The 25,821-nt window shown below is 38.2% G+C and overlaps 1 protein-coding gene across 8 annotated transcripts in view; it reads left to right on the top strand.

The window, feature by feature from the left end:
- The window catches only part of CNOT10 (CCR4-NOT transcription complex subunit 10), a 73,127-nt gene that overhangs the window by 4,220 nt on the left and 43,086 nt on the right, over positions 1-25,821 (top strand). For 3 of the 8 annotated variants that reach the window (XR_011647819.1, XM_004471115.3, XM_058290752.2), the window contains exons 2-5: positions 17,039-17,133; positions 17,905-18,066; positions 21,580-21,730; positions 24,282-24,424. Coding sequence is in view for 6 of the 8 variants with exons in the window: in XM_004471115.3 (XP_004471172.1) it covers positions 17,039-17,133; positions 17,905-18,066; positions 21,580-21,730; positions 24,282-24,424 (551 nt within the window). In the remaining 2 variants the exon portion in view is untranslated. Of the gene's footprint in view, positions 1-6,485; positions 6,713-10,312; positions 10,394-17,038; positions 17,134-17,904; positions 18,067-21,579; positions 21,731-24,281; positions 24,425-25,821 lie in introns of those variants that run through there. The other 5 variants (XR_009184242.2, XM_058290749.1, XM_058290748.1 and 2 more) reach the window with 5 other exon arrangements.

The raw sequence follows: 25,821 nt of genomic DNA, 5'->3' as shown, positions 1-25,821 counted from the left end.
AAAAACCTAGGTTTGAAGGTATCTGAGAATTGGGACATTATAAAGAAGGAAAAGATAGGACCAGAAGACTAGTATGAAAGCAGGAGAAGGGTACTTAGAGACAGCTTCAAAATTGTGTGCCTGGATGACCAGAAAAATGGTCAAAAGAACAAACAAATGGGACCATTTTAAACCAAGTCTATTTTTACTTTGTTAAGACATGGAAAACTTTTTATTGGTAGTAAGTATAAAGGTAAAAAGCCCTTATCCAGTCCCAACTCTCCAGGTACCATTACAAAGTTTATGTATTCCAGGTAACCAATCCTGAGTTTTGTTTGACTTTTTCTATGCCTACCCAGACTCACATTGACTTAAAAATGTCTTTATGCCAATGAAGAGATACATTATATAATACTGTCTTGCCATTTGCCCTTTTTTTCCTTCTTCTTTTAACATATATTATTGTGGACATATTCCAAGGTTAGTAATCAAGATGTTGATTGATTCTTTAACAGCCTCCTAGTTGCTGGTTTTAAAGGAAATATGGTAACATTGAATTAGAGGTCATGAGTGTTCAAGCAGAAATCTTAGCTGTGCAATTGGAGATGAAGGACTGGCGCTAAGAGAGAAGGATAACAGCCAGAAGTACAGATTTGGGAGTTAAATATACAGTAGAAATTGCTGAAGGTAGGAGAATGGGTGAATTATCCAGGAGCGCAGTTGTAATGAGAGAACATCGTACTCAAAGGCTAAATTTTAAGGTATTGTGTAAAAGGAAAACTTAGTCAGAATTCCCTTAGAAAAATTGCTTCAATCACCTATGTGTAACAGTATACTTGGTTTTGTGTGTACAACTCTATGTTAATGTGAAATATATACAATAATGTTCTCGAGGAATTGTATTTCTCTTATCAGCTTTGCCTTTTACTTATTTCTCTTCTGTCTCTTGTCTACGAAGTATTTCTCTCTGGCTCTCAACTAATTCCTTAATTTCTTAAGGTTTATGGAGGAAATTTTCAATACTCAGTTGCCTTTTTACTACTCTCTCAATGGTGGAAATATTTAGTGGTCATTGGTTAGCTATATAAGAATGCTATTTCACTTTATAATCCTTTACAAATATGAGAATGATGAAGACTTTTATATAGCCCTGTTAATCATGGGGCAGATTGTGACAGAACAGTCACAATCATGAAGGATACCCAGAATTGAGTTGGGTATACTTATAATTTGAAAAAAACACTTTATTCAGAGTTAATTTCAGTACCAGAAAAAAGGTACAAAGTAGTATACCCTTCACTCAGACTCATCTCTTGTTAATATCCCATTTACTTTATCATGTACATACTTTTCTGTATGTGTATGTGTACATACAGTACTTTTTTTTTCTGCGCCATTTGAGAGAATTCATGTACATTGTGGCCCTTTACCCTTAAATACTTCATAGTATATTTCCTAAGATTAGGGATATTATATAACTAAAGGAGAGTTATTACCCACAATAAATTTAGCACCATTACAATAATTCCTATTGTATTAGTAAGTCAAAGGAGCACTAATGCAAAAAAAAACCCAGAAGTCTGCCGGTCAGTATAAAGGGTATTTATTTGGGGTAGGAACTTACAGATACCAGGCCAGAAAACATGAATTACTTCCTTCACCAAAGTCTATTTTCATGTGTTGGAGCAAGATGGCTGCCGACATCTGCGAGGGTTCAGGCTTCCTGGGTTCTTCTCTTCCAGGGTCTTGCTTTCTCTCTGGGTTCAGGGTTCCTCTCTTTCCAGAGCTTGCTTTTTCCTAGACTCAGGGTTTCTCCCTTCTAGGGGCTTGCTTCTCTTTCCTCTGTGTGCTTACTTCCCAGGGCTCCAGCCTAAGGCTTCAGCATCAAACTCCAACATCGCAAACCCTCAACTCTATCCTTTGCCAAGCCTTTTATCTATGTGTCCCCATTCACCAAGGGGTGGGGACTCAACGCCCTAATGACATGGCCCAGTCAGCCAATCAAAGCCCTAGTCATAACTTAATCATGCCCGGGTACAGACCAGATTACAAACATAATCCGATATCTCTTTTTGGAATTCATAACCATATCAAACTGCTATACCTATCTAACCTGTCACTCATATCCAGTTTTGCCAACGGATCCAATAATGTCCTTTATGGCATTATTTTCTTCCAGCACAGGATCCTGTCTAAGAGCAGGTATTGCATTTAGTTGTCATATCATATGTCACATGTATCACAGCTTTTTGAAAAAGCATATCCATTTTATTGATACATATTAATAAAGCATACAATTCATTCAAAGTGTACAATCAGTGGTATTTGGTATAATCACATAGTTGTTCATCACTTCAATCATTTTTAGAGCATTTTCATTATTTCAATAATAATAAAAAACAGACAAACAAGAAAATTCCTCACCTCTCAGTCTCTGGATGCTTCCCCCACTGTCTGTAGTTGGTGTTTCTGGCTATTTGATTCAAAGTTTATAATCAATGGCTTTTAGCATAATCACAATGTTGTAATTCATCATCTCAAAAATTCTAGGACAATTTCATTACTCTAAAAAGACTCCACACCCCTTAGCATTCCTTCCTCAGATCTACATAACCATTTATCTCATTTCATTTTTACAAAATGATTTGTATTTACATTTCATATAAATACAGTCATACAATATGTAGTACTTTGTCTGGTCTCCCTCACTTAATATAAGGTATTTATTTTGTCTCATATTAACATTTTATACTATTAACTTACATTTGTTCAGCTTTAAAGAAAAATAGTCATATATGCATTTCTACCTATATTCATATTTCACATAATATATTTAGTTCATAATAGGGTAGTCATACAGTATTTGTTCTTTTGTGTCTGGCTTGCCTCACTCAGTATAATGTCCTCCAGGTGTTGTCATGTTTCATGACTTCATTTCTTCTTACTGCTGCATAGTATTCCATCATGTGTATACTCCACAATTTATCCATTCATCAGTTGATGGACACCTGGATTGTTTCTAGCTTTTGGCTATTGTGAATAATACTGCTGTAAACATCGGTCTGCAGCTACTCAGTTCTTCTGGGTATATACCTAGCAATGGTATTGTCAGGTCCCATGGCAAATGTATATTCCTTAAGAACTGCCAAAATGCCCTCCATAGTGGCTGTACCATTCTGCATTCCCACCAGCAGTGAATAAGGATTCCTATCTCTCCACATCCTCTGCACATTTACAGTTTTCTGACTTTTTAATGGCATCCAGTCTAATAGGTTTGAAATTGTATCTCATTTTAGTTTTGATTTGCATTTCCCTAATTGCTAGTGATGTTGAACATTTTTTCATGTGTTCCTTTGCCATTTGTATTTCTTCTTTGGACAGTTGTCTTTTCAAGTCTTTGTCATATTATTGTTGAGTTGTATGATCTCATATATCATGGATATTAAACCCTTATCAGATAGGTGGTTGCCAAATATATTCTCCCATTGAGTCGGTGGCCTTTTCACCCTTTTGACAAAGTTCTTTTTTGGTTAAGTACAACTCTTTTTATATATATACTTTTTTATTTTTAAAAGAATCTTAGATTACATAAATGTTATATAAAAAAATAATAGGGCATTCCCATATGCCTCACTCCCTAGCCCTCCCACATTTTCCCACATCAGCATCCTCCTTCATTAGTGTGGTACATTTGTCACAATGGATGAACACATCTTGGGGCATTGCCACTAAACTAAGCGAAGATTATAGCTTACATTGTAGTTAACGCTTTCTCCCACACATTTTTGCAAGTTATTACATGATACAGTAGCCTGTATCTGTCATTGAAATGTCACTCAGGATAATTCCCAAGTCCCAAAAATACCCCCAAATTATATCTGTTTTTTCTTCTCCCTCCCCTCAGAACCTCCAGTGGCCACTGCCTCCATGTCCATGATAAAAGTTCTTCCATTGCTAGGATCACAAAAAGTCTACAGGAGACTGCTGTAAGTCTACTCTAGTCCATCATCCATTCCCCAGTTCTGAGGATTCTGTGATGGTGATGCCCACTCCACTCTAATTGAGAGGGGGAAAGCTACAACTTTTAATGTTGAATCATTACGTGCATTTTTTAAAAATAACATTCATTTATATAATCACAATATCATTATCATACTTAAGATTAATTCTTCAGTATATTAAAAATTCCCCATTAGCCCCCATAATGGTCTTTAAAACTGTGCTTTTCAAATCAGGACCTTATCAAGATTCATACATTGTATTGTGTTATGTCTCGAGTTTTTTTAAATTCCCAATATCCTTTTTTTTGGCCTGACACTGATATTTCTGTACGACTGATTAAGTTGTCTTATAGAATGTCTCACGTTCTGGATTTGTCAGATTGTTTCTTCCTGCTGTTCTTTAGTTAGTTCATTTATCTGCATTCTCTGTACATTGAAGGTTATTTCCATTGCTTGATTAGATTTAGGTTTAACATATTTGGCAAGAATGCTTTGTAGGTGATACTGTATATTTTATGTTCTATATAAAGAACATAATGTCATTTTCCCCACAGTTAGCAGTGCTAAATTTGATCAGTTTGTTAAGGTAGTGACAATTAGAAGTCATGTATAGGGTAATTATTTGGCACTGTTTAATTATCCAGTAAGGATGATAATCCATTATATCATTGGGGTTTGCAAAATGGTAATTTTCCTAATTCTCTTACTGGTTCTACATTATTAGCTGGTATCCTTCTGTAAAGAATAGCTTTCACAGATCATCTGGGTATGATCCATAATTCTTCCCAGAAAGGTACTTTAAAAGCTTATTCATACTTTTCAGTTACGAGTTTTCAGAATAAGGAGCTGAAATAATCATGACCTAGGTTTGATATGTTAAGTGTTGATAATATTTAAGAATTTAGAGTAACATATTGGTCTTATAATCCCAATTTAAAATATGTAATTGAGTAATTGATTTATACTTGTGAATTTAAGTTGAAACTTTACTATATTTGTGTTATTATATGGAACATTAAAGAATACCTAAGAGTCTCTGTATTTATACATTTTAATTTTTTAGATTTGTTATTTAAGTTTTCAGCAATTTTTAAAGTCAAACAGTTGTTAAAATTGAATATATTCAATTTCTAAAAGTTGTTAAAATTTATGTCTCGAAGATGTTTACCTTTGTAAAGGAGATCAAATATTCATCACAAATCTTTAAATTTTTTTTCAAGAATTTATTTATTTCTCCCCGCCATCCCCTGCTGTTTTGCACTTGCTGTCTGCTCTTTGTGTCCACTTGCTGTGTGTTCTTCTATGTCTTCTTGTCTTCTCTTTAGGTGGCTCTGGGAACCAATCCTGGGACCTTCCGGAGTGGGAGAGAGGTGCTTAGTCTCTTGGGCCACCTCAACTGCCTGGTCTGCTGTGTCTCTTACTGTCTCTCCTGAGTCTCTTTTTGTTGCGTCATCTTGCTTCATCAGCTCTCCATGTGGGCCAGCACTCCTGTGCAGGCCAGCACTCCTGCACAGGCCAGCTCGTGTGCAGGCCGGCTTGCTGTGCAGGCCAGCTCGCCTTCACCAGAAGTCCCGGGAATCGAACCCTGGACCTCCCATATGGTAGATGGGAGCCCAGTCACTTGAGCCACATCCGCTTCCTGCCCTTTAAAATTAATGAATGCTTCCTAGACTTCCAAATAGAATAAGATGTCCAAGGTGAATATGAAAACCTGAGGAAATACAGGCTTTAATAAATCAGGTATTAAAGTTTAAAGCTTAGAGTAAACCTCAGATTTTTTCTATGCATAAAAACTGCTCTCAGATAGAAAAATGAAAGTACTCATCAGCAGTGGCAGTGGCTTTGTCCATTTTCTCCAAAGCATGCGGCCTTTCTTGATTTGTATTTGTTCCTTTATTTCTGCAATATTGGACAGGGTGTTCAAGTCTGTGGCATTGCTGGTTATGAAGGGGCTATTCTTTGGCCTCTGGAATCTTTGATCTCCCAGCTCTCCAACTCCTCTTGTCCTGGAAGGAGACAGCATGGTTAGGGAATTCTTCTTTTGCAGCAGAAGATATTTCCATTATTTCTCTGAACTATGTAGAGATCAGCCATTTATGTGTGGAATTGTGAAAAGTCAGGTATACTTGTTCAGGTGATAGAAAAACAAATACGAGGTGTGCAAAGCTCTGCTCTATGGTAACTTTGATGAACCCGAGTTATATTTCCTTGAAACGGCATCCTTGTTATGGAAAACTTTTATCCTCAAAGGCATGGTAAATATTTTATGAATGTAAAAGTAGGTTTCATTTCATTAGGCTTTAACATTCCTTTTTTCTTTGGAAAAATTTTATTCACCTATACGTCATTGGGGCTGTGTTTTGACAAGCATAGCTTATAGGGAAGCTCATCCTCCAATCAGATTTGAATTGTTAACATTCTGTATTGGAATGTGTCTAAAGTTTCAGTTAACTGGCTGCTTTCCGTTTTCAAAACGCATTGCATTTCTTTTCTACTTAGTTAAAACCTAAAGGGAATTGTTTGGTTAGAAATGAAGTCTGTTGGCTTAAAGAGTGTCAAGGTTTGTGGGCCAAAGAGCTCTCTACGCTTAGAAAGTCAGCCATGTTCATTAGGTCAGAGTAGAAGGAAAGTCAAGCTTATAGATGAACGGTCATATACTGTTTCAATTGGCAATGGGGACTACTTTTGGACAAACAAAGATTCCTTGTGGAATTACGTGCAGACCCTGTCTGGTAAGAGGTCATCACTTACAAGTAATGAATGTTTAAAAAATATTTTTAAAACTGATTACACAAGTAATATCTATTCCTTAACAGAAAATTTGAAAAATGCATATAGATAAACCAAGGAAAATAAAAATAGTGATTCCATTGAAGTCTGTTTTTAAAAAAAAGGTTTTTTTCATCCTTAAGTAAAAGAATTTAGGTAAAATAGTGGTTGGTTAACACGTAAAAAGGGTTTTTATTTTGTTTTGAGCTTAGTTCTCTAGAATATATGTAAAAATGGTTATTTCACATTTTCTTGTCAGCCTTAGAGACTAGCTTAGTTATGTGTCTTAAAGTTGGCTTCTTTCTTTTTCTAGAGACTATTAGGAGACTTTTACAGTTCATAGGGAATAATGGTAATGGTGGCCACATGAGCCACTCTGCTTTAGTAAAAAGTAGTAGCTTAAACTTCAGCTTCTTGGTGAATTAATGGGTGTTTCCCTCTGCCCTATATTTACTAATATGTAAATAGTTGATAGTCTTGCAATCAAACTTATTTTTACTGCCTTAAACAACTGAAGGTGTTCAACATTGTCTATTAGTCTTTCCTTCTTCCCTTTAAGAGTGAATTTTTAGTATTTATCTGAATATGCTGAGATGGAAATGAAATACTGGTTTTAAGTAAAATGCTGATGCTAACTTTAGTTATAAGAAGTAATACTTCTAATAAGCACTTCCAATTTTTAAAAAATGCCTTTATATAGGGTCGATTTAAGTCTTAAATTAGGTTCCTTAAGCATGGTCATGATTTTTAAAAGGGTTTGTGATCTTTAAGGAGTTTCACAGTCGCCTAAAAAGCTGTTCCATAATCAAGTCACATTAAATTGATTTGTTAATTTGTATGTTTAAAGTGCAGAAATCAGTTCATTTAAAAAGGGTAAGTGCAGTGATCCCTATTTCTGGCAAAAGGAAAGGGGAAAGGGAGCTAATATTTATTTAGTTTTTCCAGTGGCGGACTGGACTGCAGATGTGACTGATTCCAAGGCTTGTGCTCTTAATTGTATCATGTTGCCTTCTTGAGAAAGGGACTAATTACTGATAGATGCCGGGCCAGGATTTCCCTCAACATGCTGAGGATGCTGGTACTTTGAGATGCTCCTAGAATACAGGTTTCTAGATAATTATCAAAAAGTGCCCAAATCATAAGTGCACATGGCGTGTAATGCACTGACCACACCCATGTAATCACTCAAATTGAAAACCAGATCATGAGAAGCCCTCTGCGAGAGTCTTCTGGTCACTAGCCACCTGAAGGTAAACACTCACCTGAGTTTTAAAACCTTACATTAATTTTGAGCAGGTTTTTTTTTTTAACTAATCCATGCTCATTATAAAAATTTAAACATTCAGGATCTTGTACTAGACTTTACACCAAAAGCACAAACAGCAAATGAAGAAAATAGATAAATTGGACTTTTGTGCATCAAAGGAAGTTATCAAGACAGTGAAAAAACAACCTACAGAATGGGAGAAATATTTGGAAACCATTTATCTAATAAGGGTTTAATATCCAGAAGATATAAAGAACTCTTAAAACTCAACACCAACAAAAAACAATGCAATTTAAAAAGTGCAAAGGATGTGACTAGACATTTCTCCAGAGAAGATGTACAAATGGCCAATAAGCACATGAAAAGATACTCAGCATTGTTAGCCATCAGGGAAATGCAAATCAAATGATATACACTTCACACACACTGGGACGTATATTTTTTAATGGGAAATAACATTTGTTGGTGGGAATGTAAAATGATGCAGCCGATTGGGCAGTTCTTCAAAAAGTTAAGCATAGAACTAACATATGACCTGGCAATCTCACTTCTAGGTATAGATCCCCAAAATTCAAAAGCAGGCACTCAAACAGATATTTGTACACCATTGTTAATGGCACCATTGTTTACAATAGCCAAATGGTGGAAGCAACCCAATTGTCCATCAGTAGATGAATGGATAAACAAAATGTTACACATATGTACAATAGGACATCATTTAACTATTAAAGGAAATGAAGTTCTGATCGATGCTACAACGTGGATGAACCTTGAAGACATGTTGAGTGAAAGAAACCAGACACAAAAGTATAAATATTGTATGATTTTACTTAAAAGCAGCTTTGTGTCTTATGTATGTATCTTTTTTAGGGCATATGCTTAGAAGTGGAATTATTTTGGTCAAAGATTATGTGCACTATAGGTATTGCCACATTACTTTCCAGAAAGGTGGTGCCAGTTTGCACTCACACCCAATGGGATTTCTTCACACCCCACCTAAGCTGATTGTTACCAGAAATCTTTACAACCCGATTGCTGATAATTATATATTTTAATTTGCATTTACTTAATAATTAGATTGAATTTCATCTCATGCTATTTTTTAAAGTCAACTTTATTGATACATATTAATAAAGCATACAGTTCATCCAAAGTGTACCACCAATGGTCACCTCATGTTATTAAATTATATGTATTTACTCTTCTTTCAAAGTTTCTGGTGTTTGAGAAAAACCATGAAGTACTGTGGCAGTGAGGCTACCTGTGATGAAAAGGCCAGAAGTTGGTTGCAAATTGAGGGAACGGTAGGCAACTCCTGGGGAGCCATTTTGGAGGTCAGGGTCACACTTCCTGGAAGTGGAGGTACTGCAAATGGGGTTGTCGTGGGTAGAGTGCGGAAGAGCGGGCTATCAGGAAAGAACGCTGGGGGAACATTCTGCTATCTCTAGCTCCAACCCAGGGTCATACAGGCAGTCCTATTGGAAGAAGGGAAAAGTGGGAAGGAGACTGCAGAGCACTCCGGTGACGGGTATGCTTCTCAGTGACCTTCTGGAATGTAGGAAGACTAAGAAAGGCAGAGAAGTGGACTTGGCCCAGTGGTTAGGGCGTCCGTCTACCATGTGGGAGGTCTGCGGTTCAAACCCCGGGCCTCCTTGACCCGTGTGGAGCTGGCCCATGCGCAGTGCTGATGCGCGCAAGGAGTGCCCTGCCATGCAGGGGTGTCCCCCGTATAGGAGAGCCCCACGCGCAAGGAGTGCGCCCCATAAGGAGAGCCGCCCAGCGCGAAAGAAAGTGCAGCCTGCCCAGGAATGGCGCTGCACACACGGAGAACTGACACAACAAGATGACACAACAAAAAGAGACACCGGTTCCTGTGCCGCTGACGACAACAGAAGCAGACGAAGAACACACAACAAAATGGACACAGAGAACAGACAACTAGGGTGGGGGCGGGGGGGGGGGAGAGAAACAAAAAATAAATCTTTAAAAAAAAAAAGAGAGGAGGCAGTTGGACAGAGTGGAAAGAAACCAACTTTAAGTTCAAAGTTCACCTTTGCTGTTTCCTCGGTGACCTTGGGCAAGTTATTTTACCTCTCTGAGCTATAGTTTCCCTGTCTATAAAGTGGCATTAAGGTTTGTCTTACAGGTTTTAATGTAGTGGTAATTTACATATAAAGTTCTTAGTATGTGATGGCATATATTAAATATCTGGTGTTTACTATTGTTACCAATAATAAAGCGAATGTCTAGCTTTTCCCAGGAAGATAAACAAGGGCTCCAAATCTCTCTTACAAAGGTCAAAAGACTGGGGAGCATGAAACTGATGAATATCCAGAACCCTGTCACCCTGGAGATGAGAGCAGTAAACCCCAAGAAGGTAACTGGCACAGTGAGTGATTTGTGCATGACCTTTTAGGAGGGGAACTGACAACACTAATTCCTTTGTAAGTGAAAAGTCTCTGAAGTTGGCCATCCCTTCCTTTAGGGCCAGTCAGAGCAACTTAGGAAGGAGAGGAGCTCGGCAGTGCTGCAGACCCTTTCCATCCCGTTCTAGAGCCTGTGCTGAGGAGGAGCTTCCCTCCAGGGCCGTGCAGTGTAGTGCTCCAGCGTTTGCAAGCAAATCTGCTGGAGTTTGAGGCTGCCATCAGAATTGATAGCTTTGTGACCTTGACTCACAATTGTTACTTATTTGTGTTTTGGTTTCTTCAGCTACAGAATGGAGCTATCCGCCTCAGGATTGATTTGAAAATGAAAGGAGTTAATCCACATGAATTGCTTAAACATGCCTAACACTAGTACGGGCTCAGTAAATGTTAGCTGCTATTACTGTTTTTGTTACAGTTAAGTAGAACTTCAGGTAGTGTAGGAATTGGGGAACAAATAGTATGTTAAGCAAGAATCTTGCCTTCTTATTTCAAATTCCTCAATCTAGAGAGCCTGATAGATATGATAGGGGCCAGAAGGAATGATGGTTATTTCAAAGCTACAAGCAATTTTTACATATACTTAACTTTTTTGTAAATGTATGTAAAATGTTTTTTGGCTTTTGGTTTTTTTTACTCTTCGGCAGTGACTGTACCATTTTACATTGCTGTCAACTGTGTGTGAAGGTCTGTGCCTGACTTCCTCTTGTCACTTAGGCCCTCAAGGTTCTGACCCATCAACCAATCTCACCTCTTGCACATATTCTACTCTCTACCACAGCCTGTTTTATTCTCATAGCATTATTTCAGATCTGGAGTCTTGTTATTTGCATTCTATATGCCCAAGAGTCTTTGAGATTCATGAGTGCTAGATCATTGTCTGTGGTTCACGTCTGTATCTCCAGCACTTACAAAGGCATTTGGTCCATAGTAGGCTCTTAGCTGTTTTTTTTAATTGACTGAATAGCCTGAATTTATCGTACACAAGCCAAACTTAAAACTAAAAACAACTCCCCAGGAAGGGTTGTGTGTTTCAGCACAGCCTAGGTTAAAGAGTGAAGTGTCTTCAGGGAAACTTGGGGTGATGGTGGTGGCGGCTGTAGGAATTATTGGGGGTCGTAAATGTGAGGGGCAAGATGGTTTACTGCGTCTCCCCACATGGAGATTGTTCCAGTGCTACCGTTGTTAGATGTGTTACTAACTTACGATTAAACATGTCAGTTTCTTTACAGTAGCTTGTTGGGGGTTATTGAATTTCTGATTTGGAAGGGGCCCTGAAAGCCACCCAGTACAGACCCTCATTTTAGTAAATATGGAAACTGAGATTTGCTCCAGTTCTACTTTTGTATCATTTATTTAATTTCAAAAGTGGTACTAATAGTCTAATTCTTCTTAGTTCATTTCCACCTCACTGTGTAGGTGCCTCCTGTCTGCATGTTGAGAATGAATAGAATCCTCAAGTCCCGTGCATCACACTGGGGGCTTACTTTCTGCCCACAATTACTTTACACGTATATTCACTAAAGCCTCCAATAACTCCAAAAAGGGATTTTTCTTATCCCCATTTTACATAGGAAGAATAGTCTCAGAGAGGTAAGTGGTTTACCCAGAGGTAAATATTCTGGAAAAAAACAGATTTGTATCCAGTTCAGTCAGATTCCAAAACCCAGATGCTATATTGTGCATAGCAAAAGGTTACTTATTAACACTAGTCCTTCTCAAGATCTGCTGAAGATAGAAGAGAAACACTTCCTAACATTCTTGGAGGCCAGTATTACCCAGATAACAAAGCCAGAATAAGATATCACAAAGAAAACTGGGAAGCAGATGTGGCTTGAGTGATAGAGCTTCTACCTACCATATGGGAAAACCTGGGTTCAATCCCTGGGGCCTCCTGGTGAAAAAGACGAGAAAGCATGCCTGCGTGAGTGCCCACATTGTGAGCCGGTGCCCTACACAAGTGAGTCACACAGCAAGATGATGACGCATCAAAAAGAGAGACAAGGGGGGAGTCAAGGCGAAGCACAGCAGAAACCAGGAACTGAGATGGTGCAATTGACAGGGAACCTCTCTCCATCACAAGTTTCCAGGATCAAATCCCGGTGCATCCTAGAGGAGAGAAAATGAAAAGAGAAGACAACACAGACAGCAAAAACAGGGCAGGAGGAGGGGAAGGGGGAAAATAAATCTTTAAAAAAAAAAAAAGAAAACTACAGATTATTATCCCTTATGAAAACAGATGCAAAAATCCTCAACAAACTACTAGCAAGGATCATATACAATGACCAAGCGGGATTTATCCCAGGAGTGCAGGGATGGTTCACCATTTGAAAATCAATGTTATAAACCGTGTTATCAGTTGAATTGTGACTCCCCAAAAGACAGGTTAAAGTCCTAACCCTGGCTTAATGTGACCTTCTAGGGTGTTAGCAGATGTGATCAGGTTGAGGTGAAGTCTAAAATGAACTAGGGTGGTTCCTGATCCAAAATGACTGGTATCCTTCTAAGAAGAGTAGAAAAGACAGACACACAGGAGAGAGAAGACTGTGAAGATGGATGCAGAAATTGGAGTGATGGGTCTAGAAGCAACAAAGGAATGCCAAGGATTGCCAGCAAACAGCAGTAACTAGAAGAGACAAGAAAGAATATTCCACTACAGTTTTCAGAGGAATTGTGGCCCTGCTAACATTTTGATTTCAGATTCTAGCCAATAGAACTCTAAGACAATAAATTTCTGTTGATGAAGCCACCCAGTTTGTAGTACTTTGTTATGGCAGCCTTAGGAAGCTAAAACACATCATATTAATAGAATGAAGGAGCAAAACCACATGATCATCTCAGTTGATGCAAAGAAATGTTGGACAGACTCCCACACCTCTTCATGATAAAAATGATGCACAAACCTAGGAGCAGAAGGGAACTTCCTCAGCCACACAAAGGGCATCCGGAAAGCCCATAGCTAACAAGATACTTAATGGAGAAAGACCAAAAAATTTCTCCAAAGATCAGGAGCAAGACAGGGATGTCCAACTCAACACTTCTGTTCAGGGCAGTTAGGCAAGAAGGCATCCTACATGGAAAGGAAGATGTAAAACTCTCTGTAATCACAGATGGGAGCAGCATCTCTTTGTGATTTTAATTTCCCTATTCATTTTCTTAACGGTGTCTCTTGATGAGCAGAAGTTTTTCACTTTTATGAAGCCTAATCACTTTTTTCTTTAGTAGTGTGTACTTTTTGTGTTCTTAGAAATCTTTGCCTACCCCAAAGTCGCAAAGATTTCTCATCTCTTTCCTTTTTTACGTTTTAGAGTCTTAACTACTGCGTTTAGGTGTTTGATCTGTTTTGAGTTTAATTTTGTTTATGAGTTAAGTATCAGAGCTCATTTTCAAAAATCAGTTAACATATGTGTGACTCTATTTCTGGACTTTTGATTCTGTTCCATTAATCTATATAGCTTCCCTTACAATACTACCACACTCTCCTGTTTACCATAGCTTTATAGTCTTTTTTTTTTTTTGTATTGAGATAAAAGTCACATACTGTTCATCCTTTTTAAAGTATAAAGTGTTTTTTAGTATATTCACAAGGTTGTGCAACCATCATCCTAACTCCAGAATGTTTTCATCACACCCCTCAAAATACACTGTACTCACTGGCAGTCACTCCTGATTCTCCCTCCACCACCCCCTGGCAACCATTCCGTCTCTGGATTTGCCGACATTTCATATAAATAATACAATATGTTTCCTTTTGTGTCTAGCTTTCACTTAACATAGTATTTTTCAGGTTCATCTACGTTGTAGCATGAAGTAGTACTTGTCTTTTTTAGTTTTTTTTTAGAGAAGTTTTGGGTTTACAGAACAGGCATAAAACACAGGGTTCCCATATATATAGCATCCTCTTATTAACACTTGCATTGCTGTGGTACATTTGTTACAGTTGATGAAAGCACATTTTTGTAACTGTACTGTTAACCTATAGTCCATGGTTAGTGAAAACTACATTTTTAATTGCTCTGTTTATATTTACAGAGAGGAGGTTTGAAATCTGTGAGAACTAAATAGACATCATGTTTTCTATAGAGTATGGCTTAACTATTTAAATTCCTGTCACCCAACATCAGCACTCCAGATCCTAAGAAGACAGTGTAGAATAAGTTTTGCCAAGTCTATTTCCCCACCTCACCCCATCTACCACAATATATTGACTGGACTTAGTCTAGAAAGATCCACTGTGAACAGGAATAGGTTAAATAATTTGAGAGGGGTTTTTGGGAGTGATGATGACTTTCAGGGAATTAGAGAATTTATTGAAGCATTTATCAGAACATGTAAATGTGCTTGTTCCTACGTGCTTTTGTTTTGAGTAGAGTTTTTAATTTTTCAGCTGAGATTTTGCCTCTTTTTGGGGATTCTGTTTCAAATTAAAAAAAAGAATCTAATTTTTAAAACAGTAAATTGTGGGAGTGGGAGATAGTTTACCTAGCCAAACAATGATTTTTTTTCAAGATTTATTTATTTATTTCCCCACACCCCCCGTTGTCTACACTTGCTGTCTGCTTGTTGTATGCTCTCAGGGTCTGTTCATCTTTTTTAGGAGGCACTGGGAACTGTACCCAGGACCTCTTGTGGGAAGGAGGCACCCAATTACTTGAACCACCTCTGCTTCCTGCTTGTTGTGGCTCTCATTGTGTTTCCTCGCTGTGTCTTTTCGTTGCATCATCTTGTGTCAGTTTGCTATGCCAACCTGCTGCATCAGCTTACTGTCTTGCTTGTCGTCTTTAGGAGGCATCAGGAACTGAACCTGGGACGTCCCGTATGGTAGGCAGGAGCCCAACTGCTTGTGCCACATCTGCTTCCCCAGAACAATTAAATTTTACTTAGAATATATATGAACACTTATTCATGCTAAACAAGCTTTTAAGCTTGTTAATTTTTACCCTTTTCAGTTTTGAGCCTATGAAAACATTTATTCTTTGCCTGGAAATTATCCTTGAACCCTTATCAGTGTCATTTTCTAATTGCTAAATGTTATTCTGTTTCATCTAGATTATAAACTTCTTGAAGACATGGTACCTATATACATATATTTTTATTTTTAATAATTTCTGTCTCTTCTTTTTTTTATTATTTGCTTATTTGCTCTTGTTGCCACTCCCACTTCCCCTCCCCCTCCCTGCTATTATTGCTGTCTTTCCATTTGCTGTGTGATCTTCTATATCTCTTTCTCTTTTTGTCTTCTCGTCTTTCTCCTCTCGGATTCGCCAAGATTCGATCCCAGGGACCTCTGATGTGGAGAAAGGCTCCCTGTCAATTGCGCCACCTCAGTTCCTGGTCTTTGCTGCACTTTACCTTGACTCTCCCTTTCATCTCTCTCTTGTCACGTCATCATCTTGCTGCATGACTCACTTGTACAGGCACTGCCTCGCTGTGTGGGCACTTGACTTGCTATGCGGGCATTCAGCTTGCCACGCAGGTACTCGGCTCACCATGCGGGCACTCACACAGGCACTGGCTCATCATGCAGGCACTCACGTAGGCACTCCAGTTGCCACGTGGACTCTCGCGTAGGCACTCGGCTCACCACGTGGCCACTCGGCTCACCATGCGGGCGCTCACACAGGCACTGGCTCATCATGCAGGCACTCACGTAGGCACTCCAGTTGCCACGTGGACTCTCGCGTAGGCACTCGGCTTGCCATGTGGGCACTGGCTTACCGCACAGGCATGCTTCTCTTCTTTTACACCTGGATGCCCCAGGGATCAAATCCAGGTCCTTGCATGTGGTAGGTGGAAGGAAGCCTTATCATTTGAGGCACATCCGCTTCCCCCATGGTACCTGTGTTTATAATTTTCTTGTGTCTCCAGAGCATGGCATTCTTGAATTTGTGGGACTCCCAGTAAATGGCTGGGTGGCAGGTCCAGTATTTTAAAGAGAGCAGAGCCTTCGCAGCCTGGATGGCCTGATGAACAAAGCTGTAGTCCTTATGTAAGTGGTAGGAGATCTTCGCTATGCTTAACTACAGCCGAGGGAAGCATGAGCTGTTGTAGCTGAGAGACTTCATTAGGAAGCAGGCAGTTAAGAGGACCAGGGAAGCAGATTTGGCCCAGTGGTTAGGGTGTCAGCCTACCATATGGGAGGTCCGCGGTTCAAACCCCAGGCCTCCTTGACCCGTGTGGAGCTGGCCATGCGCAGTGCTGATGCGCACAAGGAGTGCTGTGCCCCGTAGGGGTGTCCCCCACGTAGGGGAGCCCCACGTGCAAGGAGTGCGCCCCGTAAGGAGGGCTGCACAGCACGAAAAAAAGTCCAGCCTGCCCAAGAATGGCACCACACACATGGAGAGTTGACACAACAAGGTGACGCAACAAAAAGAAACAGATTCCCGGTGCTGTTGATGAGGATAGAGGCGGTCACAGAGGAACTCACAGTGAGTGGACAGAGAGCAGACAGCTGGAGGAGGGGAGGGGGGAAAGAGGGGAGAAATAAATTTTTAAAAAATCTTTAAAAAATAATAAAAAAAAAAAAAAAGAAGAGGACCAGGAACACATTCACTGCACAACTTCTGTTTCTAAAGCCTGTAAAACTTGTGTGTTTACAGATCAGGGAGCAGAGAAACATGAAGGGACAGGCCAGTCCTCTGGGATCACTGATCAAGAGAAGGAGTTGTCCAGCAGTGCTTTTCAGGCTTTCACAGTAAGAAAATGCTTTCTCTTGATCTGCTCAGTTTTTATCATTCTGTCACATATGAAGCTTTTCATAGTTAATTTTAAAATTTATAATTTTTGTGCTGTAATATTCAAGAGTTAGGTTTACAGAGAAGTATGTTGAGTTTTAAAGTAAAACCATTTTAGAGTTTGTTTTGACTAAATGTAGTGAAAGGAATGGGAGTAACTGAAGCCATTCCCAGTTTTTCATGTTTTCATAAAAATGTTTTAATTCTCCCACTGTTGTTTTTAAATCTTTTAAAAAGTTAGATTTGTAAATATGTGGCTAAGTCTTTTCATTTCAGTACTCTACTCAGATCTTTTTCTTGAATGTACTTTAAAATGGACTCTAAATGTTCATTATCAGTTTTCATTTTCTGACATTAAATGATGTGGATGAAAACCGTATTTGGTTATCAGGTCACCTACCTATGAACAGATCTTGTTACCTGGATAGTCAAAGTGTATTTACTAGAAATTAAAATTTGTCATATTATTGCTTTTATTGGCAAGTCTCAGGTATTACTCCTCTCTAGCAATATATTTTAGTGTCAGAGTTGGGGGTTTAGGAAATAATAGCCACAATTTCTTAGTTGCCAGAAATACTGCTTTCTTATAGTGACTTCAACTAGTATATGTAGAGGGACTATATCTTTCTTTTTAAGATTTTAAAAATAAAGATGAGTAAAATATTTTTGGAAATAAGTGAATTTTTCTTAAAGCCAGTTTGAATTTTGTGTGTCGTGGTTTTTTTTTTTAGGCTGGAAATTACGATGCCTGTCTGCAACACCTTGCCTGCCTACAAGATATAAACAAAGATGATTATAAAATAATTTTGAATACAGCAGTAGCTGAGTTTTTTAAAAATAACCAAACAACAACAGATAATTTGAGACAAACACTTAACCAACTGAAGAACCAGGTGATACTCAAAGTTTGTTTTAAAAATATTGTGGTGGTCTTTAATTTGTGAAATAAAAATAGCTAAATCACAATTTCTAAGATATCTGAAACATTTATTGGTATTAATTTTATTTTTGTAAAATTTAGGAAATGAAATGTGTTTTGGGATTTTATTTTCTGTTGAGTGTTTTATTAACTTGTACATAATAGACTAATGATACACCTTATTTGGATGACCTTTGGAGTTTTGAAAAAGTATTAAAGTAGAAACATGAGGAAGCTTAGCTGCTGAGTTGTAACTGTAAAGATCTGATTATTAATAATGAAGTCAGGTTGTTTTAGACTTTTTGATTATGAGATGATTAATAAATAAAAGATGTTCTGATTTATAGATGGTTTGGGATTTAACATGTCATTGGTCTGGTCATAACAGCAACTTTTCTTCTGTCACAGGAGACCTGAATGTTCAAGAGAGCTAGTAACAATGGTGTAGACAGGATTGGGTAGTGGTCATTTAGTACTTACTATATGATGCGGGCCCTACGCTAAATAAATAAGCACATCTGTAGGCAACATCTGTCCTACTCTTTCCAGCGGGCCCATGAAATAGCTACTATAGCTTCTCTCATTTTATAGATGGGAAAGCTGACGCCTAGAGAGTTGTGTAAATTGTCCAGAGACACAGTGGTTTTAAGTAGTAAGAGCTACACGTAAAGCCTGTATGCTTAATTACTGCTTCTTGCCATAGAGGGTCTTGAGACATTTTCAAGCCCCTTTCCTGTACTCATGAGTACCACTATATCATTGTAGTATCACTCGAAAATGTGGTATAGTTAAATAAATGACTCCTTTAGGCTCTTCATAATTATATATAGAAATAAAGTAATTTTTAAACTCTATTAAAATTCTTTAATGAAAATGATAATATCCAACATTTATTGAGTGCTTTTCTCCGGGTATCAAATTAAGTGCTTTTTATGCTTTATCTCATGATCTTCACATTAAACCTCTGAGGAATAGTAAGCTGTTATTTCATTTTTAAAACTGGGCCTTATGGAGTCTAATAATTTTAACTTACACAGGTAGAGAGGGGAGGAGCCAGGTTTGAGCAAGGCCTTCTGGCTCCTGAGCCTATGCTTGGTAACTACTTGAGTCTTATAAACTTACATTTATAAACATTTCATCATTGCTGTAGTATTATTAGCCCTGAATTTATCTGGAGCTCCAGAATCAAAGGAAAGATGGTGTTTGCTGATAGATATCAAATACATGTGACCTCTGGTTCCAGGGACATTTTGTTTTAGGACAGATTGTTTTGGTCTCGGAGCTGAAGTTCAGTCTTATAACTTCTTTTAGAATTAAGAGATTCCTGCAGACTTCCTGTTAAGCCAAGAAAACAGCTCTTTGAAATCTTTCCACCAGACTTTACTCTGATAAGAGTTGGTTTAATAGCGCCCCCATCCCCCCCCCCCCCCCCCCATATATGCCTTCAACTCGTGAGATTCCTTGAAATATTCGTACTTGTGTCTCTTTCCTTTTTCTAAATCATACTTCTGTCCAGGGCTGTATGTCCTGGGCCAGTGATATACCTTTTCTACATATTCCACTTTCATTACCACTTTATCTCACTTAACAAATAATATTTGTTCTGGCTGGACATAGATTATCTTGGAACTAGATGAATTATTTTACTTATGTCATAAGTTCAAACATACTAAATCTAAAACACCTTAATTTATTCAAAACCCCTCTATTTTCTGGTTAAGGAGTTATCCCTTCTTAGTTCATTCTCTCTCCATTACAGAACTATCAAGAATAGTTGTCTTTTTTGGAAATTGTGTTTTCTCTCTCTTTATTTAAAATAACTACTTTTAATCACTTGAAGACAGTGACTTTATAAGTGAACATTATGGAGTCCCTAACTCATTGAAATGCACATGCTGTCAATTAGGATCATTTGCTAACACTAAAACCCCCCGCATGGGTGATTGAAGTCTAAAAAAGTCAAATTACAAAATCAGCAGGTATCATGAGCCTTTAGGTTCCTTGCCGATAGGCAAATCAAAGTTGTTAAATCCATGTATGTCAAGGTTCCACTGCCTGCTTTAGGGGGAAATATCAGTCTTAGAAAAAAGTTGTTTAACCTTGCACAATAATTTATTACAGTCTTCAAAATGGCTAAGAAAAGTCAGTTTTAATACAGGTAGAAGTCATTTTCATGTCTTACATGAAATTACGGGATGGTTGTAAAACTTGGTTACAATTTATTTTATTTTATTATTATTTTTTATTCTCTCCCCTTCTCTGCCCTCCCCCCCACATGTCTGCTCTCTATGTCCATTTGCTGTGTGTTCTTCACTTATATTCTTGTCAGTGGCACTGGGAGTCTTTGTCTCTCTTTGTTGCGTCATCTTGCTGTGTCAGCTCTCCATGTGGGTGGCGCCACGCCTGCCTTGTTTGCGCTGGATGGCTCTCCTTATGGGGCGCACTCCTTGCGTGTGGGGTGCACCTTCATAGGGGACACCCCTGCGTGGCACGGCACTCCCTGCACACATTGGCACTGTGCGTGGGCCAGCTCATCACCCAGGTCAGGAGGCCCGGGGTTTGAACCTTGGACCTCCCATGTGGTAGGCGGACGCTCTATCCGTTGAGCCAACTCCGCTTCCCCTTGATTACAATTTAAAAGCCTATTGTTACAGTTTACAGAAACATTATATAGGTAGTCATTAACTTTTTTATTTTATTTTTGAAGTCATTAGCTTTAAAATGCAAAGTATTTTGTTGGTTTTTTTTGCTTTGGTGTCAGGTGTGGATGTTAGAGTTATACTAAAGCCTGTAAAAGCCCATTCTGACCAACATTTGTGGCATAGTATGTTTTTGCTATTTACTTTAAAAATTTTTTTTATTCTTTTCTTATTATGGGGATAATGTGAACATTATAGGAAAATCAGAAAATATAATTCCTAGCCATTTGGCCTTGGGCAAGGTAAATTAAGCTCTCTGTGTTTTCTTACTTATAAAATGGGAAGGACAATATTTTTATTCCTTGTGAGGATTAAGCTTGGCACATTGTAAATAGTTAGCTGTTGTTGTTAATGTTTAAATTTTACTTTAGTTTTCACAAAAATGGGATAACATTTTTATGGGAAAACACATTTTTAATTTTGTCCACTTCCATGTAGCCTCTTGAAGCTCATGAGACTGGAAAGTTCGAATCCTGTTCATAAGCTATTTTAATAATTGAAACAGGAAAGATACCTTCACAGTGGCAAGGAAGAGAAGTACTTGCCTTGTCCTGGGTACTTAATAAAGCCCCACCAAAATGTTTTCTTTGTAACAGAATTTTATCTTGAGTGAAACGGATGAAAAAAAAATTTTTAAATATGCAAGATTAATTAAAATATAGAAGTGCTATTGAAAGTGTGGGAAAATGAAGACTAAGGAATGTAGGCCTGTGTTCTGTGTATTCATATTCACTTTTGCTTTTTATTTCCTTCTTGTTAAAACATAGTCTCTGCTGATTGTTTTACAGGTCCACTCAGCTGTTGAAGAAATGGATGGATTAGATGATGTGGAAAACAGCATGTTGTATTACAATCAGGCAGTCATTCTTTATCATTTGCGGCAGTATACAGAAGCGATATCAGTTGGCGAAAAACTTTATCAGTTCATAGAACCTTTTGGTGTGTTATCTTCCAAGTCAGAAATTTCCTTATCTTCTCGTGCTTGCAGTCAGAGAATTACATGTCAGTGTTTAAAGAAAAAAAGCTGTCCTAGGTTTTCTTAATGATTAGAAAAGCTAAATATTATGTAACTTTAAGATGCACTGTGTCCCCAATTTTTTGTTTTTTGTTTTTTTTTTTAAGATAACCCATTTTTCTGATTGGATAGACTTACTGATTTTTGGTTTTGGGGTTTTCTTTATTTATTTATTGCTATTTAAACACTACCTTCAGTTACCTGATGCTTTCTTACTTGGGTAGTGAATTAAAAAAGAAGAGTGCTCTGGAATGTTAGGGATCAGCAGAGCAAATTTTTGTGGTTACTCATAGAGCAGAGAACTATGTTAGCTTTTTTGTTATCTTAGTATTACTGGCTGCAAGTAAGAGTAGTAGGAACGTTAAGGGCAAATTAAAAGAGAGGGAGCGCATAAATAAATCAGCCCTGGGAAAGCTAGCCTGGGAAATGGTTGTTAGAGGGCTTTGTTTTCTAGCCCATAAACAGGTTTCATTTGTGATTCACATTTTTGCCTTTTTCTCAATTACTATTTTAACTTGTAAGGGAAGTGTTCACATCCATAATTCTAAACAAGTAGTATGCTTAAAGAATACTTTCTTTTTAATTAAAGAAAGGGGGGCAGATGCCTAATTTATGAACAACTGATTGCTGATGTAGTCACTGCAGGAGAGGTGGTGCGCTGTGATGATTCCTCTTCGGTACTTTGGGAAATATACAGTGTTTACAGAGTTACAGGGTCCCTTTTTGCTGACACTGGTTGAGCAGCTGATCATAGCAGCTCTGGGAGGCATTTTCAAATTTCTTGCCCTCTTTCAATCTTGAGGGCTTGGTGATGAGGGCAGCAGAGACGTCAGTTGTAAGGGATTTTGTAACTAGTGATCAGTTAATTTCTTCTGCATAGTTAGAAATTGAAATTCTACTTCTGCAATGGTACAGGTCTATTTTTCTATAAAGTTACCATTACTAATGGTTTTTAGAGTCCCAGAACAATTCACAAAATCCCCTTGCAAAACTGTGACCGAACATTGTAGAGAAAACTCTCTAGTCAGTATTCAAATCTGTTTTTTTTTCCTTCTTTGAAAATTACTTTTTTTAAAACTTGGATTACTTGGATTCTTCATATACTATATTTATTGAGGATGTGCTTTGGACCAGGTACTGTTCTAGGTTCTTGGAATAATGGAGTGAACAAAAAAGAGAAGGTCTTTATTCTCGTTAAGCTTATTATCCTCTAACGGGAGAGAAGGCAACATAATAAGTATATAATGTGAGGCAGTTAAATGCTATGAACTAAATCTAAAATGGGTAAGATAGAGATTGACCGGGGGTGTTATTTTTAGATAATGTCAGGGAAGGTCTTGGATGAGACAGCATTTGAGCCGAGATACGAATAAAGGGAGGAAGTGAGGATGGACTCTTGAGAAGGAAAACATTCCAGCCACAGGGAGTAGTATACGCAAAGGTCCTGAGGTGAGAACGTGTTTGGTGTGTGAGAGGAACTGGAGCTGGGTGGGAAGAATAGCAGGCAAAGAGAGTCAGAAGCAGCCAGTGGTGGAACAGGTAAAGCCTGGCCTAGGAAAGGACTTCTTGGTTTAAGTGTGGTGGAAAGCCATTGGTGATGTGTGACCTTTGCACATCAACTGCGTGGCTTTCTGTTTTAAATGGCCCAGAGCTCTGGCTGCTTAGGAGTAAGTACAGAAACAGCAAAGCCCTTTAGGAGGCTCTTAGGCTTTTTGAAACTTTTCTCTTCTTGGACATGAAAGCTGATTGTAGCCTCCTTTTAGACTTGTTTTTCCTTTATCTTCTTTGGTGTAAGAAAGGATAGTAGTTTTATATCATACCAGGTCACCTTTCCTCTCTCTGTTGGGTCTTTCTCCCTTTGAAGACCTCTCCTCTATAAATTTCCCTCTTGCCCGTCTTCAGTTTTCTCATATACGCATATCCACATCTTGCTTTTCTTTACACAGATATGTAGTCTCTATAATCAAATTGATTCTTTCCCCCTTCTCTGTGGCCTAGAAAGGAAGTCTATTTCATAGAGTCACAGACCTTTCTAAAGTTAGAGATTACCTGGTCTAGCTCCTATCTTCAGGCAGGTAAAAAAAATTCTCCCCATTTTATAGATTAGGCATCTGGAGTCTAAAAAGTTAAATGATTTGTAAAGCCCATGCATCTAGGCAGAGTGGGACCTAAAATTCAGATTTCCTTCCCCCTAAAGTAGTACTCCTCTTTGTGTGCTGGTGTTTGGTAGATATTTTGCCAAAGGAGGTTCAATCACGGGAATCCTTGAAAGGAGAGACCTAGAAGTTCCTAATGAAATGACACAGTTGGCATTGCATGTTGCTTCCGTTCATGGCCCTAGGTGATGTGCGTTTGCTTGAGTGAAAAACTTAAGCTTTCCTCTTTAGAGCTTTGCTTCCTTTTTGTTGCGGGTGGTCTGAAATGTTTATTCCACTTCAGATTATGATTTTGCTTTCTCTGTGTTTTTTCCCCCAGAAGAAAAATTTGCCCAAGCTGTGTGTTTTTTGCTTGTAGACCTGTATATATTAACCTATCAAGCTGAGAAATCTTTGCATCTTCTTGCTGTTCTAGAAAAAATGATTTCACAGGGCAACAATAACAAAAATGGAAAGAATGAGGTGAGTGTTCTGAGGTAATCAGACTAAACCTGAAAATATGGTCAATATTTATCGTTATGAAATTGTTATTTTAACAGCTTTATTATGAGATATAATGCATATACCATAAAATTTACCCTTTTAAAATGTATATTCAGTGGGCTTTGGCATATTCACAGAGTTGTGCAACCATCATCACTGTTTAATTCCAGAACATTTTCCTCACACCAAAAAGAAACCTCATACACATTAGCAGTCACTCCTCATTTCCCCCTCTCCCCCAGCCCCTGGCAACGACTAATCTACTTAGTGTTTCAATGATTTGTCTATTCCAGACCTAGCGTATAAATGTGTGACCTTTTGTGACCGGCTTTTGTTTAGTTACCATAATGCTTTCAGTGTTCATCCATGTCGTAACATGAATTAGTACCCATTCCTTTTTATGGCTAAACAATATTCCATTATATGGATATACCACATTTGTTTATCCATTCATCAGTTGAAGGACATTTGGGTTGTTTCCATCTTTTAACTATTAGGAATAATGCTGCTATGAACATTTGTGTACAGATTTTTTTGTGTGGACTTGCTTTCATTTCTCTTGGCTTTCATTTCTTATGAGGAGGATTGCTGAGCCATATGGTAACTATGTTTGAACTTTGTGTTTTCCAAACTTGCTGCACCATTTTACCAGCAATGTGTGAGGACTGGTTCCAGTTTCTCCACGTTCTTGACAACACTTATTATTGTGTGTAGTGATATCTCATTGTGGGTTTTTTTTTTCATTGTGGTTTTAATTTGCATTTCTCTAAGGACTAAGGATGTGTGTTGAACATCTTTTCATGTGTGAAATATTATTTTTATAGAATGTAAAGATTAGCATTGAGACAACAGAGTTCCATAATCTAGATAAACAGTGTAGCTTCCACTAGGGAAAATTTTATCCATAAAGGTCCTTAAAGAGTCCCTGAATACTGTAAAGATACTTGGGCATACTAAGAATACGTCTTGGGGAGTGAGTGTGGCTCAAGTGGTTGAGCACCCGCTTCCCACATGGGAGGTCCTGGGTTCAGTTTCCATGCCTCCTGAAACAACAAAAACAACAACAACAATCAATCAGATGAAAAAACACCAACTCAGGGGAACCGATGTGAATGTAGCTCAGCGGTTGAGCACCACCTTCCTATACATGAGATCCCGGGTTCAATCCCCAGCCCCAGTACCTCAAAAAAAAAAAAAAGGAATGCGTCTTGGTTAACAGTACACATATGAGAGTGTTCTCTCATGAACTATAACAAATGTACAATACTTATACATGGTGTTAATAATAGGAAGGTATATAGGAAAAATATACCAAATGTAAGCTAAGGACCATTATAGCGAATAGTCATATTTTGATGATGTTCCTTCATAATCTA

Source organism: Dasypus novemcinctus, chromosome 31, assembly GCF_030445035.2.
Source record: "Dasypus novemcinctus isolate mDasNov1 chromosome 31, mDasNov1.1.hap2, whole genome shotgun sequence".
NCBI lineage: Eukaryota > Metazoa > Chordata > Mammalia > Cingulata > Dasypodidae > Dasypus > Dasypus novemcinctus.
The sequence above is the reverse complement of the archived record's forward strand: the minus strand, read 5'-3'. Positions and strand labels throughout refer to the sequence as shown.